Source organism: Oryctolagus cuniculus, chromosome 15 (assembly GCF_051225735.1).
Source record: "Oryctolagus cuniculus isolate XC-2025 breed Fujian yellow rabbit chromosome 15, ASM5122573v1, whole genome shotgun sequence".
Classification (NCBI taxonomy): Eukaryota; Metazoa; Chordata; class Mammalia; order Lagomorpha; family Leporidae; genus Oryctolagus; species Oryctolagus cuniculus.
In genome coordinates this window covers 80,443,403-80,466,324 of record NC_142881.1, presented here as the reverse complement: position 1 = coordinate 80,466,324, position 22,922 = coordinate 80,443,403, and the positions used below count along the sequence as shown (strand labels likewise).

General features: G+C 55.3%; 1 protein-coding gene and 1 pseudogene across 1 annotated transcript; one reads left to right on the top strand and one right to left on the bottom strand.

Moving 5' to 3' along the window:
• Positions 1-16,262, bottom strand: part of LOC149122096 (beta-microseminoprotein-like) — a 50,077-nt pseudogene extending 33,815 nt beyond the window's left edge.
• Positions 11,521-18,209, top strand: LOC138843250 (uncharacterized). Its single transcript, XM_070067844.2, has 7 exons — positions 11,521-12,009; positions 12,570-12,690; positions 13,249-13,343; positions 13,736-13,801; positions 14,335-14,434; positions 14,965-15,117; positions 16,276-18,209. The coding sequence occupies exons 1-7, from the start codon at positions 11,998-12,000 to the stop codon at positions 17,421-17,423; spliced, it is 1,695 nt and encodes a 564-aa protein (XP_069923945.2). The 5' UTR covers positions 11,521-11,997; the 3' UTR covers positions 17,424-18,209.
• Positions 18,210-22,922: the final 4,713 nt, after the last annotated feature.

The window sequence follows — 22,922 nt, the reverse complement described above, 5'->3', positions numbered from 1 at the left end:
GGACAGAATCCGGTGCCCCGACCGGGACTAGAACCTGGTGTGCCGGCGCCGCAAGGCGGAGGATTAGCCTAGTGAGCCACGGCGCCGGCCTTGACATCTTTTTCATACTCTGAAATTACAGATGATCTCCAAGGAATGGTAGGGACAAGTCCTGATCACTTCATGGGGGGAAACCTTCCTGTGTATGACACAATCGCACTGACACTGCTCGCCTCTTTGATAATCTGAAACTTGGTAGTGTTTGTACAGCAAATAATATCTAGAAGGTGCAGCAGGAGGGAGCTAAGATGTTCTGGCTGTCAGCACTGCACTCAGACACTGATGAGAACAGCTATTCCTACACCACACCACAGGATCTAAGGAAGCAGGTGAGTGACCACAGTGAGAACAAGAAGAAAAGACACTCTGAGGAATGCAGGAAGAAAAGAGGACAGCCATACCCACCTCTCAGATCCAAGTAGCAGGGAAAGGGGTGTCTGGTTTTCTGCTTGGAGGAGAGAGGAGGAATTGCACCCAGACCTTTGATGTTAAACCCAGTACCAGGCTCACTACTATGAAACATGGTGCCAGACAGGGCCCCAGGGCCATTGCTCCCAAGCCAGTGGCTACAGACTGAGCCCAAGTGTCCTCTTTAGTGAGGTGTCAAGGGGACTGCCTCAACCATCCCTTTCTCAATCTTGGAAAGAGTACAGAACAAGACCCCAGCCACTGAGAAACAAAGTGATTTCAGGATTGTGCCCTGTGACTCAGTGCCCATCTGATAAATACCTGACACTGTTCCTATCCCAACATTTCCCTTCCCCAAGCCCCTGCTTCTTGATTGACCCCAGTGCCAGGAGTGCCAGGTGGAGACCTGTGACCCACGTTAATCAGACTTACATTCCAAACAGCATCACTGATGGATGATGGAAGTGAGTCCACTTCAGGACCGGAAGCATGGGTCTTGGGCTCCAGCAGTGATTGCCATTTTGGCATTGGTGGCGTGGTACTTGGCATCTGGCTCAGCACCAGGAACAGGACTGCAATGATAGACTATCCCTACTTAGGCACTTCCTCAGTTAACTTTGAACAAAACACCAACCGCAGCATTAGGACAAACCTGGGCTTGGAGCACTCTCTAGTGCTAAAACAGTGACAACACATCAACAGCAGACTTATGTTGCAATCTAGAGCTGAAACAGCCCAAGTGTCCATATGCTCTGAAAATAGACTGCTTGGAATTTCTGGAAGGAAAGTCAAAAACAAAGCCACAATTTGAAGGCTCAAGGAAACAATCCCTCAAGTTGAAGATGATGTAGTGTACTTACAAGCATCAAGAACTTTCAAGTAACCACAACCTCACTTAAGGAACAAAGTAAGTTTTCAGAGGTCAGACAGACGGCAACTGACATGTACAGATTCTCAGATGTAGAATTAAAAAGAGCTGCTGTATTGCAACTCACTAAGCTTCAAGAGAAGATGGCACAACTATTCAATACTCAGAGGAGGAGGCTTACTAGAGATGAAGGTAGTTTTCTTTTTTTAAAAAGTATTTATTTATTTGAGAGGTAGAGTTACTGATAGTGAGAGGGAGAGACAGAGAGAAAGGTCTTCTTTCATTGGTCACTCACCAAATGGTTGCAATGGTGGGGCTGTGCCGATCCGAAGCCATGAATCAGGAACTTCTTCCAGGTCTCCCATGCAGGTGCTGGGGCTCAAGGATTTGCCCCATCTTCTACTGCTTTCCCAGGCCATAGCAGAGAGCTGGATGGGAAGAGGAGAAGCCAGAACTAGAACTGGCGCCCATATGGGATGCCAGCACCTCAGGCAGAGAATTAAACTACTGCACCACGGTGCCGGCCCTCAAGAAATGAAGGTAATTTTCAAAAACCAAACAGAAATCTTTAAGCTAAAATTATACTAACCAAAACTTAGAATATGATAGAATGTATCAATGGGAAACTATATCAAACAGAAGAAGCAGTAAACTCAAATATAGGCTATTTGAAAATGAACATATGGAGGAGCAAAAAATAAAAAAATTCCAACAAGTATGAAAAGGCTTACGTGTATTTTAGGATTCTTTGAAAGGTACACACATCTGGTGTATCTCTTCAGTGCAGTGGTGAAGACACTGGCGAGGATACTCACATTTCATATTGCAGTGCCTGGGTTTGAGCACTAGCTCTGCTTCTGAATCCAATTTCCTGATAATGTACACCCTGGGAGGTGTCAGATGATAGCTGAAGTATTTGGGCCCTTGTCACCTATGTGAGGTACCTGGATTGAGCTCTGGGCTCCTGGCTTTCACTTGTCTCAGCTCCAGCTGTGTGGGCATCTGCAGAGTGGACCAGCTGATAAAAGATCTCTCTACCTTCAAACAATAAAAACAAACAAACATATCTACATTATTGTGGGTCAAGAGGAACTGAGAATATTAAATTGGTAGTCAGTACACACAACTAGATAATACAGAACCATCCTGAAGTCTGCAGAAAGGTACAGTGATCCAAGTGACAGGAAGGCATGGGGTCACCAATTAGATTTGATTCAACCAAGTCCATCCCGGGATGTATTAAAATCAAATTTGTCTCCAGGGAAAAGATGAGTCTCAACATTGCAAGAGAAAGGAAGTGAATGACACACCAGACTGTCCCAGTTCACTTCTAGAGTGATAGGGCAGGATTTACAGATGGCACGAAAAGAGATGTGATTCTCACAATGTTCTTGGAGAACCTGCTGACCAGGGATATTGGATCTAGCAAAGTTATCATTCTGTTATGGAGGACAGATAATGTTATTCTCTGAAAAACAAGAGGTGAGAGAGGTTATTGTCTTATAGATCTGTCCTACAAGAAAGGAAGTTTTTTAAACTGGAAGAAAGAGATGCTAATGAGTAAGAAAAAATATTAGAATGTGGAAAACTCACTGGTACAAGTCACTAAATACACAAATTCAGAATGCTCCCATATTGTAAACAAGGACATCCACAATCCATATGTTTAGTATGAAGAATAACAAGCAAAAGAATTAAGAATAATAATTCCACTAAAAATAATAGATAATATAGATTTAAAAGTAGACATCAAAAATTCAAAATGTAGGAAGGAAAGGAGTATAATTTTAGTGTTCTTTATTAGTATGTATCTCTTGTTTTTTTTTGTTTGTTTGTTTTTGAAGAATTTGAGAGGTAGAGTAAAAGACAGTGAGAGGAAGAGACAGAGGGGAAGGTCTTCTGTCCGTTGGTTCACTCCCCAGTGGCTGCACTGCAGAGCTGCGCGGATCTGAAGGCAGGAACCAGGTGCTTCCTGCCGGTCTCCCAAGTGGGTACAGAGGCCCAAGGACTTGGGCCATCTTCTACTGCTTTCCCAGACCATAGCAGAGAGCTGGATTGGAAGAGGAGCAACCGGGACCAGAACTGGCACCAATATGGGATGCTGGCACCGCAAGCAGAGGATTAACCTAACATGCCATGGACCAAGCCCCTTGTTTTTTCCTTATGCCAAGATGTCTACATGTCAAACAAGCTTTTGATAAGCCAAAAATGTTTTAGTAAGACTCATGGTAAACACAAAGCAAAACTCTATAATATAATAACCAAAGCCAATAAGTGGAAAATTAAAATACACAACTAGGTAAGATCATTTAGCCACAAAAAAAGATTATAGAGAAGAAAAATGGTTCAAGTCCTTGGGCCCCTGCACCCACATGGGAGACCTGGAAGAAACTCCTGGTTCCCGGCTTCAGATAGGTGCAGCTGAGCCAACTGGGGAGTGAACCAGCAGATGGAAGACCTCTCTCTCTGCCTCTCCTCTCTCTGTGTAACTCTGAATTTCAAATAAATAAATAAATATTTTTTTAAAAAAACCTTTCAAATTTGAACAAGTGGTATTAAGGCCCATGAGCAGTTTGTTTTGGTGAAGACTACAAGTGCTCACTAGAAAAAAAAATATGTATACAGTGTAACAGTGTAGTGATATATATATATATATATATAGTAATAGAAAGGCTCTATAGCTCCACTAATTAATGTTTTTATATATGTACATATATATGATTTGTTTATTTGAGAGTAAGAGTTACATAAAGAGAGCAGGAGAGAGAGAGAAAGAGAGAGAGAGAGAGAGAATCGTCCATCTGGTTCATTCTCCAACTCTCCCGGAGGCACAGCGTTGTGGGCCAGGCAGCATCCACTCCCGAGTCTTGGCTCCTGCCCCTGAGCAGGGCCCCCAGGTGTGAGAGGTGTTTCCTGCTGGCTCAGTAACTCTTCTGTCCCCTGATAGCTGTGGAAGAGGAGGTCTGGGGATGAGCATTTATCACCCTCGGTCTCTTTCTGGACTAAACAGGCCATCAACTCCACACCGAATGTGTGAGAATCCCATGGTTTTCAACTTATTGGTATTTATTTGCATTCTATTGTTTGCTAGCAAGTCTGCAGGGCAGGGAGACTAAAGAGAAACTGCCCACGCCCGTGACCTTCAGGTGATGAGGCGAACAAGGCTGCCATGAGGACTGGGAAGAAACTGACAGGCAGGACAACGCCATGGCCGCATGGCTTTAAGGGGTGCAGGGAGGCCTCCTGCCCCCGTGTCTGGGGAGAAGTTTCTCCAGGGGTTGGTGAGTGCTGCGTCAAGGTAGGGCAGGACAGCAGAGGGGGACACCTGCATGGGTTCCTGGGCACAGGAGGGGCTCCTTACAACGAGGAAGTGGAACAGAGAGTGCTGTGGTGCATGTGCAGGGGATGGGGACGCTGGACTCTGTGGTACCGGGCAGGCTGCAGATGAGACTTGGGTTGTCACTGCCCTGACCATGATGGGGTGAGCAGGAGAGGCTGTCCTGGGGCCTGAGGCAGGGCAGGGAGGGGCTGGAGACAGGTGCATCTTTTGTTCCTCATCCACCTCCAGGGTCCTGACAGAGGAGGAGATGGCCAACAGGTGGGATGTCACCTGACAGTAGGGGACAGAAGCCACGTTGCAGAGGTGAGTTCATCCCTCCCCCCGGGTGTCCTCCATGCTGGGCCAGGTTGGCAGGGGCTGTGCAGCCAGCTGCCTTGTCACCCAGAGCAGATTCATCCCGGGTGCCTCCTGAACCCATCAGCCTGGGGCCATCGTGTCAGCCTCACCAATGAGCACTGCTCTGAAGGCAACAAGAGTTCTTGAAGGAGTGCAGATTCCCGCCTTGCCATGGGGCTGTGCCCGCTGCAAGCCCACCTGACTGCACCAAAGCAGCCCAGCAAGGCGGGGTGGGAAAATGGGGGGACACTTGGTGCCATCTCAGTGTAGCCTGCATGCCATGAGGTGACAGTGACAAGGACCGGGTGCTTCAGGCGTGGAGCTTCTAGTCCTGGGGGAGGCCTGGAGCACACCCACCTTAGGCACACACGTATGATGCACATAGAGAAATACATGCGCACCCCACAGTAGAAGACAGCTCCCCCTCCCCGGAGTAAGCAGCGAGGAAGCAGCAGGAAGGCAGCCAAAGCTGGAAGCCTTGAGGCTGGGCCAACCCTGCTAGGGTCCCTGAGCTCTGCAGAGCCCGTGCTGACCACGAGCAGCCCAGGGGCTGGAAGGGCTGAGCTGCTGCTGGCAGTGACCCCTGCATCCCTCAGGGGTGGGTGTCCCGGTGATCAGCACCCCGGGGAACTGTGGGCCTGTGGCTGCTCCTGCCCGATGCATGCTGTCCCTGTCCTTATGGTCAGCAGCAGCCCGGTGTTACCAGCGTGCGGCTCAGGAGCTGGTGCCCAGGAGTTCTCAGTGCTCTGTGCCTGAAGCCATGGTCAGTGTCAGGACAGGGCCCTGGCTCCCGCTCTGGACAGTCTGGACCACGCTGGCTTGAGGTCCTATGCAGGTGGTGCTCAGCGGGCTGCTCCCCTCCCCCCATCCCAGGAGGATGCCGGTGTCTACCTCCTAAAACTCCTGGGAAGAAGGGCTGGAACAGAGCAGGAGGGGTCGGCAGGGGTTGGGAGTGCTGGGGTGGGGCCTGTGGTAGGACAGGAGGCTGCAGCCTTGGGAGTCTCCATTCAGGTCATTGCAAGGGCAGTCCCGAGTGTGGGGACCTCAGGGAGATGGACAGGCCATGATGGGGCTCCCTGTGCCACCTTGTGTTCATAGAGAAAGGCTTTCACAGTTGTGCTGTAATAAAATTGCAGAGGAAGAAAGGAGGGCAGGAGGTGCAGGTTGCCTGAGACTTGGGACCGTTACGGCAGGTGGCAGAGGGCCCTGGCACCCCTGGTTCTGGGGCAGTTCTGCCAGAGCCCTGCCCTCTTCACCTGGGCCCTGGGGAGAACACAGGCCCCACTTCGGGTGACTTTTTATGAAGCCGGGATGAGAACCCTGACCCCTTGCCAGAGCTGTGTGTCACTTGGGATTGGCTGGCAGGATTCTGTGACATCACAGTCACTGAGAACTGTGCACTCTGGGTTGTCGGCAACCAGCGGTCAGTAGTGCATCTACTGCCCAACTGACCAGATGTTGGTAGCGTAGGCAGGAGGCACTTTTGCTAGAATCCAATGGATTCGCGATGGAGGTGAGTGGGACTTGCTCTGTGCATGAGCTGTGACATGGGGAAGGTCACGCCAGGTGGGTGGCACTGGTCTCCCACGCCAGGTTCCATGAGTGATGTGGCTGAGCTCTCAGTGGGCCCCTGTGTGCAGAGCGTGTATACAGTCGTCTCATTCCTCCCACTCTGCTGGGCATCAGTGTCGAATGGGCCTTGGTGTGAGTCTGTGTCAGACACAGGTTCAAGACTAGGTGTTGGATCAGCTGGTATCAGGTGGGGCAGCGAGGCTGGCTCTGAGAGCCCTAGAGACGCGGGGGCTGGGAGAGGGCCAGGGAGACCCTTGGACTTGGGCTCCCTGGAGGACACGTGGATGCCAGGCTGGGAGAAGAGCATCCTTTCCCAGGGCAGGGGAGGCAAGGTGGGGGCTGTCCTTCCCCAACCGTCCCTAGTCCCTGTGCTCTGGACAAGTCTTCCTCCTGGGACCCGACCACCAGGTGCCCGCCCACCTGGCTGTGTGGCTGTCCCCCCTCTGACCAGGGGGACAGCCCTCAGGGCAGCAGTTCCCGTGGGCTCCCTGTGCTGGCTCACATGTGCGTGTGTGTCTTACAGATTGGATATGGACGCCCTGAGGTCCGGCAGGGCCCAGGAGCGAGCAGGGATCATCTTGAAATATGAGCAGGTACGGGCCAGGGTGCTGGGAGAGGAGGTAGGACCCTGCCTCAAGTACTGTGCCTGTGAGAGCCAGACCCCACCTCCCTGGGGACACAGTGGGGAGGGTGGCTCAGCTTCCCTCAGTGACTGAGACCCGGACTTCTCACCTGGGTCCCCTCTCCCCTGCAGGGTCCCCGTAAAGGGCCCCAGTTTCACCTGGGAGAAGAGGACAACGAGAGTGGAGCCCTTGTCCCAGACAAACTTGGCTTCCTGCGGTGAGTCCTCTGCACCCCGATCCACCCAGGGGAGGGACCAGGGTCAGAAACCCCACCATTAGGTAGCACACCTGTCCCCAGGCCCCCTCCTTGATCCAAGCTGTTGTCACACTGCAGGCACAGGTCAGCGTGTGGCCAGAGCTGATGACCCAGTGAGTGAATCCAAACTGCAGGCAGGGACAGAACTGGACATGGGGCAAGCACGGGGCACACTGCCTCTGAGGCCTCTGTTCATGCTAAGTAGAGGGGGTGGCTTGAGGGTCTTGCCCTGCTCCTAGGGGACACAACCGGGCCATCAGCATTCCAGAGCTGTGGCCACAGGGTTGGGGCACCAGCCTAGAAGGTGGCAGTTGTCCAGGAGGTACCTGGGTCTCAGGGGCCAAGCTAAAGGCTTAAAGGCCTGGCTTGAGGGACGGCCAGGGATGTGACCTCAAGGCTCCGAACCTGCCTGCAGGCTTCCCCAGTACAGACCGGGACAGAGGGGTTTGCAGCGGAGGGCACTGTGCTGGGAGGAGTGGGACCTGAGGGCAAGAGACAGACTTGGAGGCCCCGTGGCTGGAGGGTGGGCTCCGGTGACCTAGAGGGATGGAGCCGTCTCGGCCACCTTAGCTCTCGGGGATGGGGGTTCTGGCTCCATGTTGTGCCAGAACCTGGAGAAAAAGCAGGAGCCGAGTGGTGGAGAGATGGCCACGGTCCGGGCTGAGGAGGGTGAGGTGGGGAGCAGGCACCTCAGGCAGCCAGTGCATAGGGAGGAGGGTGGGCAGGGGGGTACCCAGGGAGGTGTGGTGGTCCCAGGTGCTTCGAGTCCCAGCTGCACACTCACAGCACTGGCAGCAAGGGCTCCTCCCTGGCCCTGGGCTCCCTATGCTCACGGTCACAGCCCCTGCTGGGTGTCTGCCTGCAGCATGGCTGCCCCCTCCCTGCCCTTCTCTGTGCCCTGGGCTGCACCTCAGCAGGGTGAGGAGGACACAGGTCCTGTCCCAGCCTTGCTGGGAAGTGGACCATGCGTGGTTCAGCGCCCATTCTCATGGTGTTGTCTCTCTTGCCTTTCAGTAAGCAGAAGCCGCCCAGGCATGGATGCCTGGCAGTGCAATGGGTAAGCTGACCTTGGCCATGGACTCTTCATCTAGGAGGCAGAACTAGCAGGCCTGTGGGTATAGGCAGTGCTTAGGGGAGTGCCATATGGTCCTCCAGGGACAGCAGTTCCCAGGAGATCTGTTGAGGCCCACATGCCCCAGAGCAGGCCTGCAGCTCTGAGGTCCCCGCCTGTGGGCCACTGTGACCCACTTTCCTGGATGAGATGGGACTGGCTTGAGGATGGCTTGTCCTGTGGGCAGAGCCCAAGCCCCTGAGGCTCCCCTAGTTGGAAGGTCTGGGTGCCGTGGTCTGCCCCTTTGCTGGCTCCTCCCAGCTGAGTTGTCCACAGCCTCCTGAGCTGCATCCGTGGCTTCTCCAGAGGACACTGCTGGGCTCACACCATCCTGTCTCCATTCCCAGCATAAACATCAGGAGGGCCGCCGACTGCAAAAATGGAACAAGATGCTGCGAAATTTCACCAAGTACCGCAGCAGTGAGAAGGTACCTGGACCTGAGGGCCCCTGGGGACCACTGGGGGTGGAGTTGGGATGCACGGTACCCATCACTGTGCCTCTCAGACACAACTGTCCTGCCCTGAAAGGACACAGGTCATCTCAGCCCAATGCCCTTGCACCCAGGACACTGTCGCAGTAGAAGATCCAGTCTCCCCTGGGGCCACTCCCAGATGCAGGGCAGGCACAGTTCCTGGTGCCCTGTGTGGGCAGTGAGTGCACCACAGAGCCTGCACTGAGCCCTCGGCCCTCCTCTCACTGTTGGGTCAGGAGGCCCAGGTCCAGGCAGATCTGGGGACACAGCACAGAGCCCAGGGCTCCCCTTCCTGCTGTCTCACCCTACGCTCCCCCCCCACAGAGGGCCTGGGGCGGGTCTCACCAGCGCCTCCTCTCTCCTGTAGTTCCACCGGAGAATTGAGAAAGGCATCCCTGCCCAGGTGCGCGGCAAGGTGTGGGCCATGATGCTCTCCGTGGATACCAGGAAGGCCCAGAACCCTGGCAAATTCGAGGTATGGCTCTGCGTGCAATCTGAGGCAGGCCGACCCGCTCGGGCCTGCTCAGGAGCGCAAGGCTCCCGTGTGGTGGACAAGTAATGCCAAGGAGGAGTGGTCATTTGGTTGGGGCCCCCACCCGGCCCTCCCCTCTGCCTCATCCACGTCTCCCCAGAAGCCTCCTCCATGTCTCCCCACACACAAATGGGCCTGGACACAAGGATCCGGTCAGGGCCACAGCCCTCATCCCTGGGGTCCTGCCTTGCCTCTAGGCCCAGGACTGCCCAGTGCCATTGTGCTGGGTCCTGAATGGATAGAGACGGCCTGGAATGAGGTGGAAGTCCTGTGTGCTAGGGCCCTCAGCTGGCTCTGTCCCTAACGGCCCTCCCCACACCTGACCCTGCTTGTGCGTTTCTTATGCTCACCGGGCCCTGCCCTCACCTGGGCCTTCTCATGCCTGGCCTGGCCTCAGCTCACCCAGCCCCCACCTGGCCTGCTGGTTCCATCGGTCAGAGTCAGCTCTCAACTGCTTCTGGGAATGAGGGCTGATCCATCAGAGGGCTGGCCCTGGGTTGACTGTCACCTCCCTGGCTGACATCAGGGAGCAAGGAGCAACTGAGCCGCCAGCCCCGCCCTCGCCCAAGTCTTCAAGTGGGGGCTGCCCCTGGGGCCAGCTCCAAGTCCAAGAAGGGTGTCCACTCTCTTGATGGAGCTGGGGCTCTCCTGCAGGGGGCAGCCCTGAAGGCTGGTCAGGGTGAGGCTGACTCCTGTCCTGTGGGGCCTGAGAGCCCAGTGAGGAGGCTCGGAGGCCTGATTCAGTCTCTCCTGCTCTGGGAAGGCAGAGGTAGCACAGAAGGACATTGGCAGAGCCCCTGGCCTCAGGCTGACTGTAGCGGGTCCACAGTGGCCCCTCTGCTGGGCACTGGGGGTGGCGTGGACACTAAGGTGAGTGGGGAACCCATGACCCTCCGTGGATCAGGGGAATGAGCTTCCCTCAAGGGGAACTCTCCCTGCCAACCAGAAGAGCTGATGTGGCTTTGGGGTGCTTGTGTGACAGTGGGGGTTGGCTCGTCCTGAGGCTGGCCCCTCCCCCTTGGCCCTGCCCTGCAGGAGATGAAGGAACGGGCCAGGTTGTGCTCAGATCAAGTCCAACAGATCGATGAAGATGTAGCACGCACGTTCAGAAGTCACATCATGTTTCGAGAGCGATACGGAGCCAAGTGAGGCCTCTGGGCTGGAGGGGCCCTGGGGGAGGGAGGTGCAAGGGTCCTGGGACACATGGGGTCCTAGGAGAGACGTGGGCTCAAGCCTAAAGCATAATTCCTCTTGGACAGAAAATGGATCCATGGCCTTCTATTTATACTGAACAGTTTGCTTTCCCAAAGACACTTTGGTGGGAATGAAATGAAAAGGAACACAAGGGGAGACAGTATTTGCAAAATACAGAAAATGAAGTTTGTAAATCTCAATAATAAGAAAGCAAATGAGGGTTCCCTGCCCTGACATGGGCCAAGGCTCAGGAGGGCCCCTGCATGATGGCACACACAACTCTCCTACTCAACGCGTGAAAACATGCTTAGCACCTAAACCACAACGGGGCACCAGCGCACAGCTGTGAGAATGGGGGAACTAAGACCACTGAACACCGGGTGCTGGGGAAAACGTGAGGTGAGCGCAATTCCGGTTCGTTGCAGGAACAGAGCACAGTGCCCAGGCCCCCAGCAGCACCCAGGGCCATTTCTCACAATGAGAGACACACACCTTCCACATGAACCCCCAGCACACATGCACATTTACACAACCACCAGAACAGCTGAGTGCATAAAACCCTCACGCAAGATTCAGGGTTGTGTTCACAGTCACTGGACGCAGGACTAGCCTGCACGATGCTCAGTGGGGAAACGGATAAGCAACCCGTGTCACAGCTGAATCCGAGAACGGGATTCAGTGAGAGGCAGGACGAGGCTCGGCCCTGGGCTCACCTGGATGCATCTCAGGTGCATCCTGCTAAGAGAGGAAGCATCCCTCAAAGGCTACACGTGCTATGATCCACTCACAGGACGTCTGCAAGAGGCCAAACTCCAGGACACACAACAGGGCAGTGGTGTCCACGGGCTGGGGGAGGTGGGGAGTTTGGCCACAGAGGCTCATGGGGAACAGATAGGCCACAGGAGCTGCTCCCTATCAGAATGAACGTGCATGGGAGGCTGACTCTCCATGGCTTAGACCCACGGGACTGCACTTCCCACAGTGGGACGCTCACCTCTGCAATGAACACCCACCTGGGGAAACGAAACTGCACATGACTGCACCCTGGGAGATGTGCATGTCCCTGCAGGCAGCACTCACCCACACGGTGGACTGCTCATGAGCAGAGTATCAAGGGCCCTGCGTGTGGCTGTCAGGCTCTGTTAGGCAGAGCCACACTGAGAGCCTCGGCAGCACTGGACGCACAGCCTCTGTCCTCTCTCTTCCAGACAACGCTCCTTATTTGAGGTGCTCCTCGCATACTCAATGTACAACCCCGTGAGTATTCTGCGATAACGTTCCAAGGTCATATCCAGAGCTGTCCATGCAGGGTGCCCCTGGTCACAGAAATCCTAGCCTGGGTTGAGGGGGCCTCTCTAATCCACAAGGCAGAGACTGAGGGGTAGAGTTCAAGCTCATGGCCTCCTTGGCCCCAACCTCAAGTTCTGGGGCAGAACGGAAGCCTTCTCCTGGGCTGGGCTCTGTTCTGGCCCAGGCAGACCTTACTATGGTGCTTCTTCCTCACGTCTGCAGTGGGGCCCAGCAGGGCACCTGTGCAGCAGAGAGCTCCAGAGGCCATCACGGGTGTGCAGTCTGCACTCCCACAACAGTCTTCCCCTTCCTGACATCTGGGGTGGGGCTCATACCTCTTCTTAACCCTGCACAGCCTGCGCTCAGACCCTGCAGGATTCTCTCCAGGAACTTTGAGAGATCCTGACACCCAAGGGGCAGCAGTGGGGCCTGGTGGTAATGCTCAGCTCTCCCAGGAGAGGTCACCCTTGCCACGTGAGATCATCCCAGCCAGGGAGGTCCCTCTGATGTGTTTTGTGTTCTTCCAGGAATTGGGCTACAGCCAGGGCCTAAGCCACGTGGCAGCCCTGCTGCTGATGTGGCTGAGTGAAGAGGATGCTTTCTGGGCACTAGTCCAGCTCATGGGGGACAGCCAGCACGCGATGCATGGTGGGTGATGGGTGTGGTGGGCGTGGTCCTGCAAGTGCAGGGATGGGCATGCAGACAAGTGACTGGGACATTGTCCCTCACTGGCTGCTTCTTGCATAGGGCAGTCTCCCTCAGAATGCTTTCTTAGAAGCCAGGGCCGGCAGAGGACCCAATACCAAGCCATACCCCTCACTTCCCATCACACAAAGGTCCTGTGCCTTGTCTTTGACAAATGACCCTTAGGTCTCTACTGGCCTTACTGCTTCACATCTCTACTCAGACTCCCACCCACTGAGCCACACCCTTGCAGAAGGAGCATCCATTCTAGGGTGACCCCTCCTCACCCTGAGTGTCCAGATGGCCCTGAGGCACCCAGTGTGACTGCAGTCAGCCCAGAGGTCACCTTAGGCAGCCTGCCCTGGGCTGTCAGCTGTACCCCCCCTTCCCCTGAGGCTCCCCTGCCTGTTAGAGCTTCCCCTGACCCTCCATGTTCAGAAAGAACCCGCCCCAAGCCTTTGACTTTCCAGCCTTCCCGGGAAGACACTCTGAAGTGAGGGCCGGGGGGTTGCTATTACTCAGATTTCTACACACCGGACTCCCCAAAACTGGAGCGATTCCAGCACCACCTGGGAGCTATCATGCGTCGCGTGCTCCCCTCCCTGGAGAAACACCTGGTAAGTAAACATCGCCTTTCTCCCCTCAGGGGTTCTGTGCTGAGGGAGCGGAGGACAGAGAGGGGTCCTGACTGCTTCCTGGGCCAGGGGAGGCTACGTCCTCACCAAGACTTTCCTTGTTACTGGGGTCTGTGGCAGCTTGGGTGTTGGTGTGTTTTCCACCACTTGTTCCCCCAGAGTTTGTGTAGATTGAAGGGAGATGCTGTCCCCAGGGTAGAGTGGACTGAGGGACCTGTGTCCTTTCAGGAATCTGCATCGCTGGGAGGGGGGATGCACCTGCTGCTGGGCTTCCTGCACCCAGGGGCTCTGCCACAGGGCTCAGATTAGAGGGAGTCAGGCCTGGGCCCTGGGCCCTGGGCCCTGGGCCCTGAGCCCCCTCTGCCTCTTCTCAGGAGAAGGAGGGTGTGTGCCTTGAGGACTACACCGCCCACTGGTACATCCAGTGCTTCCTGGATGGGGTAAGTGCCCCAGGGACCCCTTGCCCAGGGAAGCTCCTGCCCCAGTACCTGGCTCTCTTGACCTGGTGGCCTCTGACTCTGAGCTCCCCCAGCCCCAACAGACACAGGAGGGAGCCTGCTGTGCAGACCAGGCAGGCCCTGCTCTGCTGAGGGTGGTCCAAGCTGAGGCTGAGCCTCAGGGACAGCAAGGAGGGGACAGGTCCCACCAGGACCCATCCTGAGAGCCTGGCAAAGGCCAGAGCCCTACAGTGAGAGGCAGCAGATCCATAGACCCTGGGTGCCACAGGCTGGTTTCAGCACAGCCCAAGGGCTGACCCCTCCCCCAGGTCCCTGGGCTGTCTGGCATCTCCAGGGTGGCTTCCAAAGTGTGCAGAGCAGTCCGCGTGGCACCAGGGTCCTGGATAGGCCTTGGTGCTCTTTCTCTCTGGGCTTCTAGGGCACAGCCAGGATGCCCTATGACACTGCACACCCACCCACTGTGGGTCCTACTGAGGCCCTGACGCGCGGGGTCCTCCAATGCCTCTGTTCCCCAGGTGCCGTTCCCCCTGGCACTTCGGATGTTCGACATTTACATCCTTGAGGGCGCGCACGTACTCACCGGCATGGTGTACACCGTCCTCAAGGTCCACCGAAGTAAGTCCTCAGGGCCCACAGAGGCCTGGGTGCTGGGGATGGAGGAGTTGGGGGGGTCCCATGCTTGGCCCGGGTGAGCAGAACCTAGGGGAGGGACGAGTTTTCTGAGTTCTTGGCCAGCTTAGGGGGCATTGCGAATCCCGTTTCATCCCCAACCCCCAAAAATGGCGCCTCCCAGCCTGACACCCACCCCCATGTCCAGAGCCCATGTTGAAGATGCCCCGGGACCACATCCAGGAGTTCCTGCATGCGCTCCTTCCCCACTGCCTGGCTCTCTTGACCTGGTGGCCTGTGACTCTGAGCAGAGCTGAGCTTCCCCAGGCCCAGCAGACACAGGAAGGAGCCTGCTGTGCAGACCAGGCAGGCCCTGTCCTGCTGAGGGTGGTCCAAGCTGAGGCTGAGCCTCAGGGCCAGCAAGTGGGGGACAGGGCCAGGGTCAGGGGTTGCAGCAGAAACAAGGGTTGGAGCAGCCATGGTGGCTGCGCCATGCCTAGGGCTCCTCCTAGCCTGACACCCACCCCCATGTCTAGAGCGCCTGATGAAGATGTCCAGGGACCACATCCGGGAGTTCCTGCAGGTGACCCTGAAGCAGGCCTGGTCACTGAGCGAGGATGCAGTCATCAGGCAGCTGCGGGCCTCCATGCGTGAGCTGGGGAAGCTGCAGTGCCTCCTGCCTCCCGAAGGTGAGTCCAGCACACGGCCCCGTCCCATGCTCCCTTGGGGGAGTCAGTAGTGGGAGTGCCAGGCCCTGGCAGCCCCACCCAGGGACTCACCTCTTCCTAGTCCTCCTTGTCCTCCCTGGGCTCAGCAGTTCTGCTTTCAGGAGCTTCTGACAGCATGGCCTGGCGGGGCCTCGGGCAGCTTCCCTGGATCCTCCTGCGGGGTGGTCCAGCCGGCACTGGATCTCCTTCAGCCATCTGAGGACCCCTGGAAGGCCCACGTGCCCTGAACCCAGTAGTGGGGGCCGAGTCCACTCCTGTGAGCAGGGTGGGCACAGAGGCAGGCGCTGGGGGCCCCCACGGCAGAACCCAAGTTCAGCTGAGTGTGGGCTCTGCAGTCCTAGCCTTGGGCCAACAGAAGTCAGCAGGACCCGGAGCAGCAGTGGCCTCTGGGCTCTGGTGCAGAGGGGTCCCCGTTCTTGTCCCCTGCTGACAAGGACCTGAGCACCTGGGTCCCCATGCAGAGCAGAGATGGCTTTGTCCCAGCTCTAGAGGCTGGCAGTGGGGGCCCAGGGGCAGCCTGTTCAGACACTGGGAAGTCCCCACTGTGCTTCCAGGTGCTGCCTCCCCTGGGTGCTCGTGAGACAGAAGCAATGACAGCCCAGTTTCACCGGGAAAGGGACTGTGGCCCAGGGGCAGAGGACACAGGGAACCCCTGCCACCTCTTTGGAAACCACATTCCCTGTCCCCGAGGGCCTGGCCAGACCCCATGTCTGCCACACACCCCCAGCTCTCACCCCCATCATCTTAGGCTCAGTTCCCTTCCTACAATTGAGGAGGGACTCAGATGCGGGTAACTCAGCCAATGCACTGTTAGGGCCCAGGATTTCAGGTGGGGTAGGTAATGGGGTCCTGAGATGGTGCCAGCAGTCTCCAGAGATGAGAGAGTGAGGTGGGGGGCTCAAGGCCTGTCCAGTCTGTGGGCTTTGAGGGGAGAACCAGAGGTGTCCCTGTCATTCCCATGGCCCAGGCTGCATGCACCATTCCTTCTGCGGCCAGCAGGCTGGAGGTGTCCTGAGCATCACACCGAGTAATGGGGACCCCAAGGGTCAGGTCAGGGCAGGCACCCTGCAGGCCAGATGGTGGCCGTGGAGAAATTAAACCCATCTGTTTTTTTTCCAGATAAGCCAACCGAAGATGGCAGCCCAGCCCTGCAGGTGCCGCCTGGCTCTCAGGAGCGCGCTCCCCCACCAGTGTCCATCAAGACCATCGTTGAGCGCAAAGGCTGTCACCCTGCTGCTGCAGCTCCCCAGGAGCCAGCGGGGGCTTCAGCTTCTGTCCCCGGGGAGACCGGTCCTCTCGGATCTGCCGTCCAGCCCGACTCCAAGCAACACACCAAGGAGGAGAAGGGCAGTCGTGGCGAGAGCAGCACCCAGCCCCGCGGCCAGGGCTCCTCCACGGGGGCCTCAGGGTCAGGGGGCGCCGCCCACCTCTCGGGCCCACAGTGCTCCTGGCTAGACGAGCCAGGCCCCCTCCGGCGCTGGACTTCCCTGACCAAACTCAACGTAACCTTCCAAGATGACTCCGACTCTGAGGACGAGGAGTACTACAGCGGCCTGGAGAAGCAGGAAGAGGACGAAGAGGAGGAGGAAGGGGAGGAAGACCAGGCTGCTGAGTGTCCTGCGTCTCCCTGGCCAAAGCTGCTTCGGGACCTGAGATTCGTCCTGCCCGAGACAATTTTTGAAGAGGACGAGGAGGGAGGCTGTGAAGAGGGTGCCTCCCCAGAGCCCTCGTCCCCAGCCCTGTCTGTGAAGTCCTCAGAGTCTCTGCATGGCCCAGGCCTCTTGGCCCCACAGAGCTTGCAGAGCAGGGGAGACCTGTCCCGATGGGGGGGCCTCCCAAATCTCAGCCCGCCTGTCAAAGGCGCTGATTTCTGGCCCCTGGAGCTGGGTGGCCAGCAGGGTCTCAGGGCCCCTCCCCCACCTGCCTCAGAGCCCCTGGATCCCGGGCCCATGCAGGCTGTGCCAGCCCTGGGAGCAGGGCTGAAGACGCCCTCCCTGCATGGGAGCCCCATGCACTCTGGGGACACTCACGGGCTGCAGCCTGCAGGAGCCAGCTCTGCACTGGGAGACCAGGCCTGTGTGCCCTCCCTGGCTCGAGGCCTCCTTGCTGCCCATTCCATGGAGGAGCTGGATGTGTGTGGGCACCTGGAGGGGAAGAACAGCCCACCAGGTGTCCAGCTCAGACGGGCCAGAAGCTTAGGCTGTCTGAGCACAGCGGCCTCCCCGATGGACAAGGCTCCTCTCTGGAGCTCCTCTCCCCCATCCTGAGGCTTCACCCATGCTCATCTCGGCCAAGGAGGCTAGCTTGTCTATGCCCGCCGGCCTCCCTGATGGTCAAGGCTCCTCTCTGGAGCTCCTCTCTCCCTCCCTGAGCTGCCTCACCCTAGCTCAACTCGGCCAGCATCTAGCTTCTCTTTGCCCGGCATCCTCCCTGATTGACAAGGCTCCTCTCTGGAGCTCCTCTCCCCCACCTGAGCTTCCACACCCTAGCTCAACTCGGCCAGCATCTAGCTTCTCTATGCCCGCCGGCCTCCCTGATGGACAAGGCTCCTCTCTGGAGCTCCTCTCCCCCTCCCTGAGCTTCCTCACCCTAGCTCAACTCGGCCAGCATCTAGCTTCTCTTTGCCTGGCATCCTCCCTGATTGACAAGGCTCCTCTCTGGAGCTCCACTCCCTCACCATGAGGCCTTATCCTAGCTCAACTCGGCCAGAAGCCTAGCTTCTCTATGCCCAGCACCTCCCGCCTGACAAGGCTCCTCTCTGCAGCTCCTCACCCCTCCCTGAGCTTCCTCACCCTAGCTCAACTCGGCCAGCATCTAGCTTCTCTATGCCTGGTGGCCTCCCCAATTGACAAGGCTCCTCTCTGGAGCTCCTCTCCCCCTCCCTGAGTGGCCTCACGCTGGCTCATCTCGGCCAAGGAGCCAGTCCACTGCCACAGTTGCTATGGGCACCCTCAGAGCAGGAGATGAGATAGGACATGAACCCAGGCACCTGTGGGCTGCCACATACCCCTCCCGCCTTTGTGAAGGAACCCTCGGGAACTTCTGCCCCTTGTTGATTGTGTATTAAATTGTTTCAGAATGCCTTTGATTTTGTGACCCCTGGAGCCGAGCTGCCACACAGGGTCCCTGAGTCCCTTGCAAGAGGCTGGAGGTGCCACAGCCTCCAGATGCAGTCAGAGACCCGGCTCGGGGTGCTCCATCACTTCCTGAGATTGACCTGTGCCCAGCGTGGACCAGGGGAAAACTGGAGGAGCAGCAGTGGCTGGGTACATGTGGTCTTTGGGACAGTTCAGGAGTGTGGGCCCAGCCAAGGGACCAGGCCCATGATCACCTCTGTGCACTGTCCTGGGTGTGTGGGCACCAGGTTCCCACTCTTCTTTCCTCCCTGCCCCATCTCACAATCCAGCATCTCATGGCCTGAGCCTGCAAGAGGACCCCAGGGCACTTCTGACCACAGACCAGGATGCCAGTGGGTGGAGGCAGCCCCAGAATGTCCAGGTGGTCCTGGTGGCACACCTGGCTGGCCAGATGCCCACATGCCCTCTAGCAGCTCAGGCCTCCTGGGCTGCTGTCACAGTGGGTTCAGCTTCTCCAGGTCATGCTGTCACTAGGGGTCATTAGCATGGAGAATGTGTCCCCTGACGTTGGGAGAAGAGACTCCTGGCTCAGAGGCTCCTGGCCTGGAGGCTCCACAGGGAAGGAGTCTGGAACCCTACCTTGGGCAGAGAGAGCATCCCAGTTCTCCAAGGGTCCCTGACACTTGTAGCCTCTTCCTCAACCCACACGACCTCCAAAAGGCGACTAGGCCCTGTTCATCAGAAGCCACCTGGGTCATCCCAATCGGGCAGGTTAGGTCATAGCCATTTTCCCCTGGGTCTGGAAGGCCTAGGATTCTCTAGCTGTTGAGTCTGGTTTGGAGTTGACCACTCTGTACTCCGTTCTTGAATGAGCCATGGCTGTGTCAGTGGCAGGACCCCAAGGGCTCAGAATCGCTGGTCCCCACAGGGTGCTTTTTGCAGAATCACACTGAGGCCAGAAGCTGACGAGATAGAGGGTGACAAGTGGCTACTGTGCTGATGACTCATCTCTCCAGGGTGGGGAGCCACAGCCATGGGCCAGTCCTGAGCCTGCTCCTGTTCTCCAGTGCTCGAGGCTGGTCCTCTTGTTCCTGGGAACCATAAGGCCATATTTTGGAGTCTTCACCTGCTTCTTCTGCTCCTTATCTGGGGGAAGATGTGAGCCTGATGAGCTTGCAGGCAAGGTTGCTACAGGGCAGGCAAAGTGGATGGGAAGGCCCCTGTCCAGGTCAAGCCTGTCCTGTGCTCCCTGCTCTGCCCTGGCTTCCTGGGTGGACCGCAGTGTACTCAGAGATGTGCAGGCATCCACCTGTCCAGGCGCATGCCCTAAACAGTGTTACTAATGGGAACGCACACCTAGAGACTTTCCTGGTGCCTATGGCCTCGAACCATCCTCCCCTGGTCAGCCATGTGCAGGGTGACCTGCAGGCATCCGTCTCCATTGAAAGCCACCTGCCTTTGGTGACAGTCCTTTGCCCTCTCCTGGAATGGAGATTTCACAAACCTGGTGCTCTTTCTTAAGATTTTCTCCTTTGTATCACTTTGCTTTCTTGTCAAAGATCTGATAACTGTATTCCTGAAGGTCTCTTCCGGGGTTACCATTCTGACTCTCACCAGTCCCACAATGCCATGACTGGCTGTCTCTTAAGTTAGTGAAGCTGTGACACGTCAATCCTCCAATATGTTCATCTTCAATTATGGGAGGTGGGATCTTCGGGGTATCTTCATCCCCACATACATTTTAAAATCAGTTTGGTAATTGTAAAACATGTTGATAGGATTTTTTTTTAAAGATTTATTTCAAAGAGTTACACAGAGAAGGAGAGGCAGAGAGAGAGAGAGAGAGAGAGAGAGAAAGAGGTCTTCCATCTGCTGGTTCACTCCCCAATTGGCCACAACAGCTGGAACTGTGCTGATCTGAAGCCAGGAGCCCCAACCTTCATCTGATTCTCCCATACAGATGGTAGGGGCCCAAGCACTTGGGCCACCATCTACTGCTTTCCCAGGCCATAGTAGAGAGCTAGATTGGAAGAGGAGCAGCCAGGACTTGAAGCAGCGCCTATATGGAATGCCAGCACCCACTACGCCACAGCACTGGCCCTGTTGATAGGATTTTGATTAAGACTGCGTTGGTCTATCAAGTGAAGAAATACAGCTATCTGGGCTAGAATGAGTCTTCCAATCCATGACCATAGAATGTGTCTCCAAAGGTTTAATTCTTCCTTGAGACTTTTTTAGGAGCTTTGTGGTGATCCTCATAGAGATTTTGCATATTTTGTTGCAAGTATACCTAGATGTTTCTTTTGTTTTGCTACAGAACCTTTTATTATTTCCATGCATAGTTTTCTCATTAGATTCATTTTCCAAGAGCCCTCATATCGTAGTGCAGTTCTTTTCTTACGTGCTGCTCTACACATCTCTAGTTCTGACTTGGTCCTGCTCATGCACTTGCTCATCTTTTTCTCGACACACACACACACACACACACACACCCTCTTTCCTTCCTCTAGATTCACCATGGTGCCTCCCTGCATCATAAGTAAAACAAAACAAAAAAACCACAAAAGTCAAAAACACACCCTCCTGTCTCCTGAGCAGACTAAAACATCTGTTTCAATACACATGATGCCAAGCAAGATTACAGAAGGAGTTTTCCAGGTGTGCTGAAGAATGAATCTTCTGTCTCCGACAGATGCTCAACAAGCAAGAAGTGGGGTAATGTTTTTAAGAGAAGGAGAGGGACTGAGAGACACCTTTCATCCACTGGTTCACTCCCCCAGTGGCTACAACGGCCAGAGCTGGGCCAATCCGAAGCCAAGAGCCTGGAGCTTCTTCTAGTCTCCCATGTGGGCGCAGGGGTCCAGGGACTTGGGTCATCTGCTGCTGCCTTCCCTGGTGCATTAACAGGGAGCTGGATCAGAAGTGGAGCAGCTGGTATACAAACCGGCTCCCACATGGGATGCTGGCACCACAGGTTGCAACTTAACTCTGTGCACCACAGTTTCAGCCTGGGTAATTAGTTGTTTTAAGCTATGACCACAAAAGGAGACTGCTGGCCATCCCACTTAGATGAATAGGAAATAAGAAATGTTCACCAAGTGTCCCTAGTGGCTACTACACTAGGTGTGTGACCATGGGAAACTGAATGTTACCTGCCTGGGTATATAAAATGGGATGATAAACAGATTAATTGTAGGACCTTTATGAGAGTGAAATGGAAAAAGGCACCCATCCCCCCTTATTTTTTTTAAGATGTATCTATACTTGAGAGGCAGAGTTACAAAGAGGCAGAGGCAGAGGCAGACAGAGACAGACAGAGAGAGCTCTTCCATCTGCTGGTTCACTCCCCAGATGGCTTCAATGGCCGGAGCTGTGCCAATCCAAAGCCAGGATCCAGGAGCAGCTTCCTGGTCTCCCACACGGGTACAGGGGCCCAAGGACTTGGGCCATCTTTCTACTGCTTTCCCAGGCCCTAGCAGAGAGCTGGATCAGAAATGAAGCATCCAGGATATGAACTGGTACCTATATGGGATGCCCACACTGCAGGCAGCACTGCCCCAGCACCCATCCCGTGTACAGGTAGTGCTAGATGTCACGATTTTTGTTTCTGAGCTTAAAAGAATGCTGAGTTTACTGTTACAGGAAAAACGGAATCAACATATGTTTCACAATTTACATTGCAGATCTGCTGCTCTTTTGACAATGTGGTAATATTTCCAAGTGTAGGAATGTTGGCCCCTCTGGGTTTGTATGGGCATTCGCTTGAGGTGGTGAGGAGGGTTTTCCATTTCCCTAAGACAGCACAAGGGAGCCATGGGCCGCGTTCAACCTAATGCGTCGAGCAATCTGTCCTGTGCTTTACTCTTCTACAAAATGAAATGTGAATGCTTGAAAGATCATTTACATGTGGCCTACTAGTTATTTAAGAAAACAACCATTAAACATGTTGAGTTAATTAACAGTGCGCACACAATTAACAATGGTTTTTCAACACTAGACATTAATGGAGTAGATGCCAAATAAATGTAATCCTGTACTTGAGTTAGAATTTCTTTGTTAATTATATTCATTTACAAATTTAAAACAATAATTGCATTCGTTTGAATAAAACAAGGGATTTTAAAAGCGGAAATAACCAAGGGGGTCTTGGCCCTAGGGACAGACTGTAATGGATTAACCTTATTTTCCATCCCCAACAGAGGCCAGAGTAATTACGGACAAGAAATGACCCGCTACACTCAGGGCTGTCCACAACGGACTCATCCAACCCTTCTGTAAGCATAACTTGTTTTCAGGCTAACTCGCCTGCTAGCATCCAACAGAATGGAGTCATTCTGCAGCTGTGACTCATGTGCCCTTCCCTGGATCCGAGTCCTGCGTTGATCCCATGATACAACACACACTCTAAATGAGACACATGGACACATCACATGAACCCTCTCCGGGCAGCCCTAGGCTATCTGGTCTCAGGTCACAGAACCCATACCCAAGGCAACATTTCCCCATCTCAGGACTGTTCCAAGATCATCGGAGTCTGTTTCCACGGGTGGTGACCCAGACACCACGGCAACTGGGGCATCTGAGGTCATATAGACGTCTCTGCAGTGTCTACTGAGCCACAGGCATAAGAAACAGCCCCACTAAAAGCAGCCCAGTCCAGGGTAAACTTGGACAGATCAGTTCCAACAC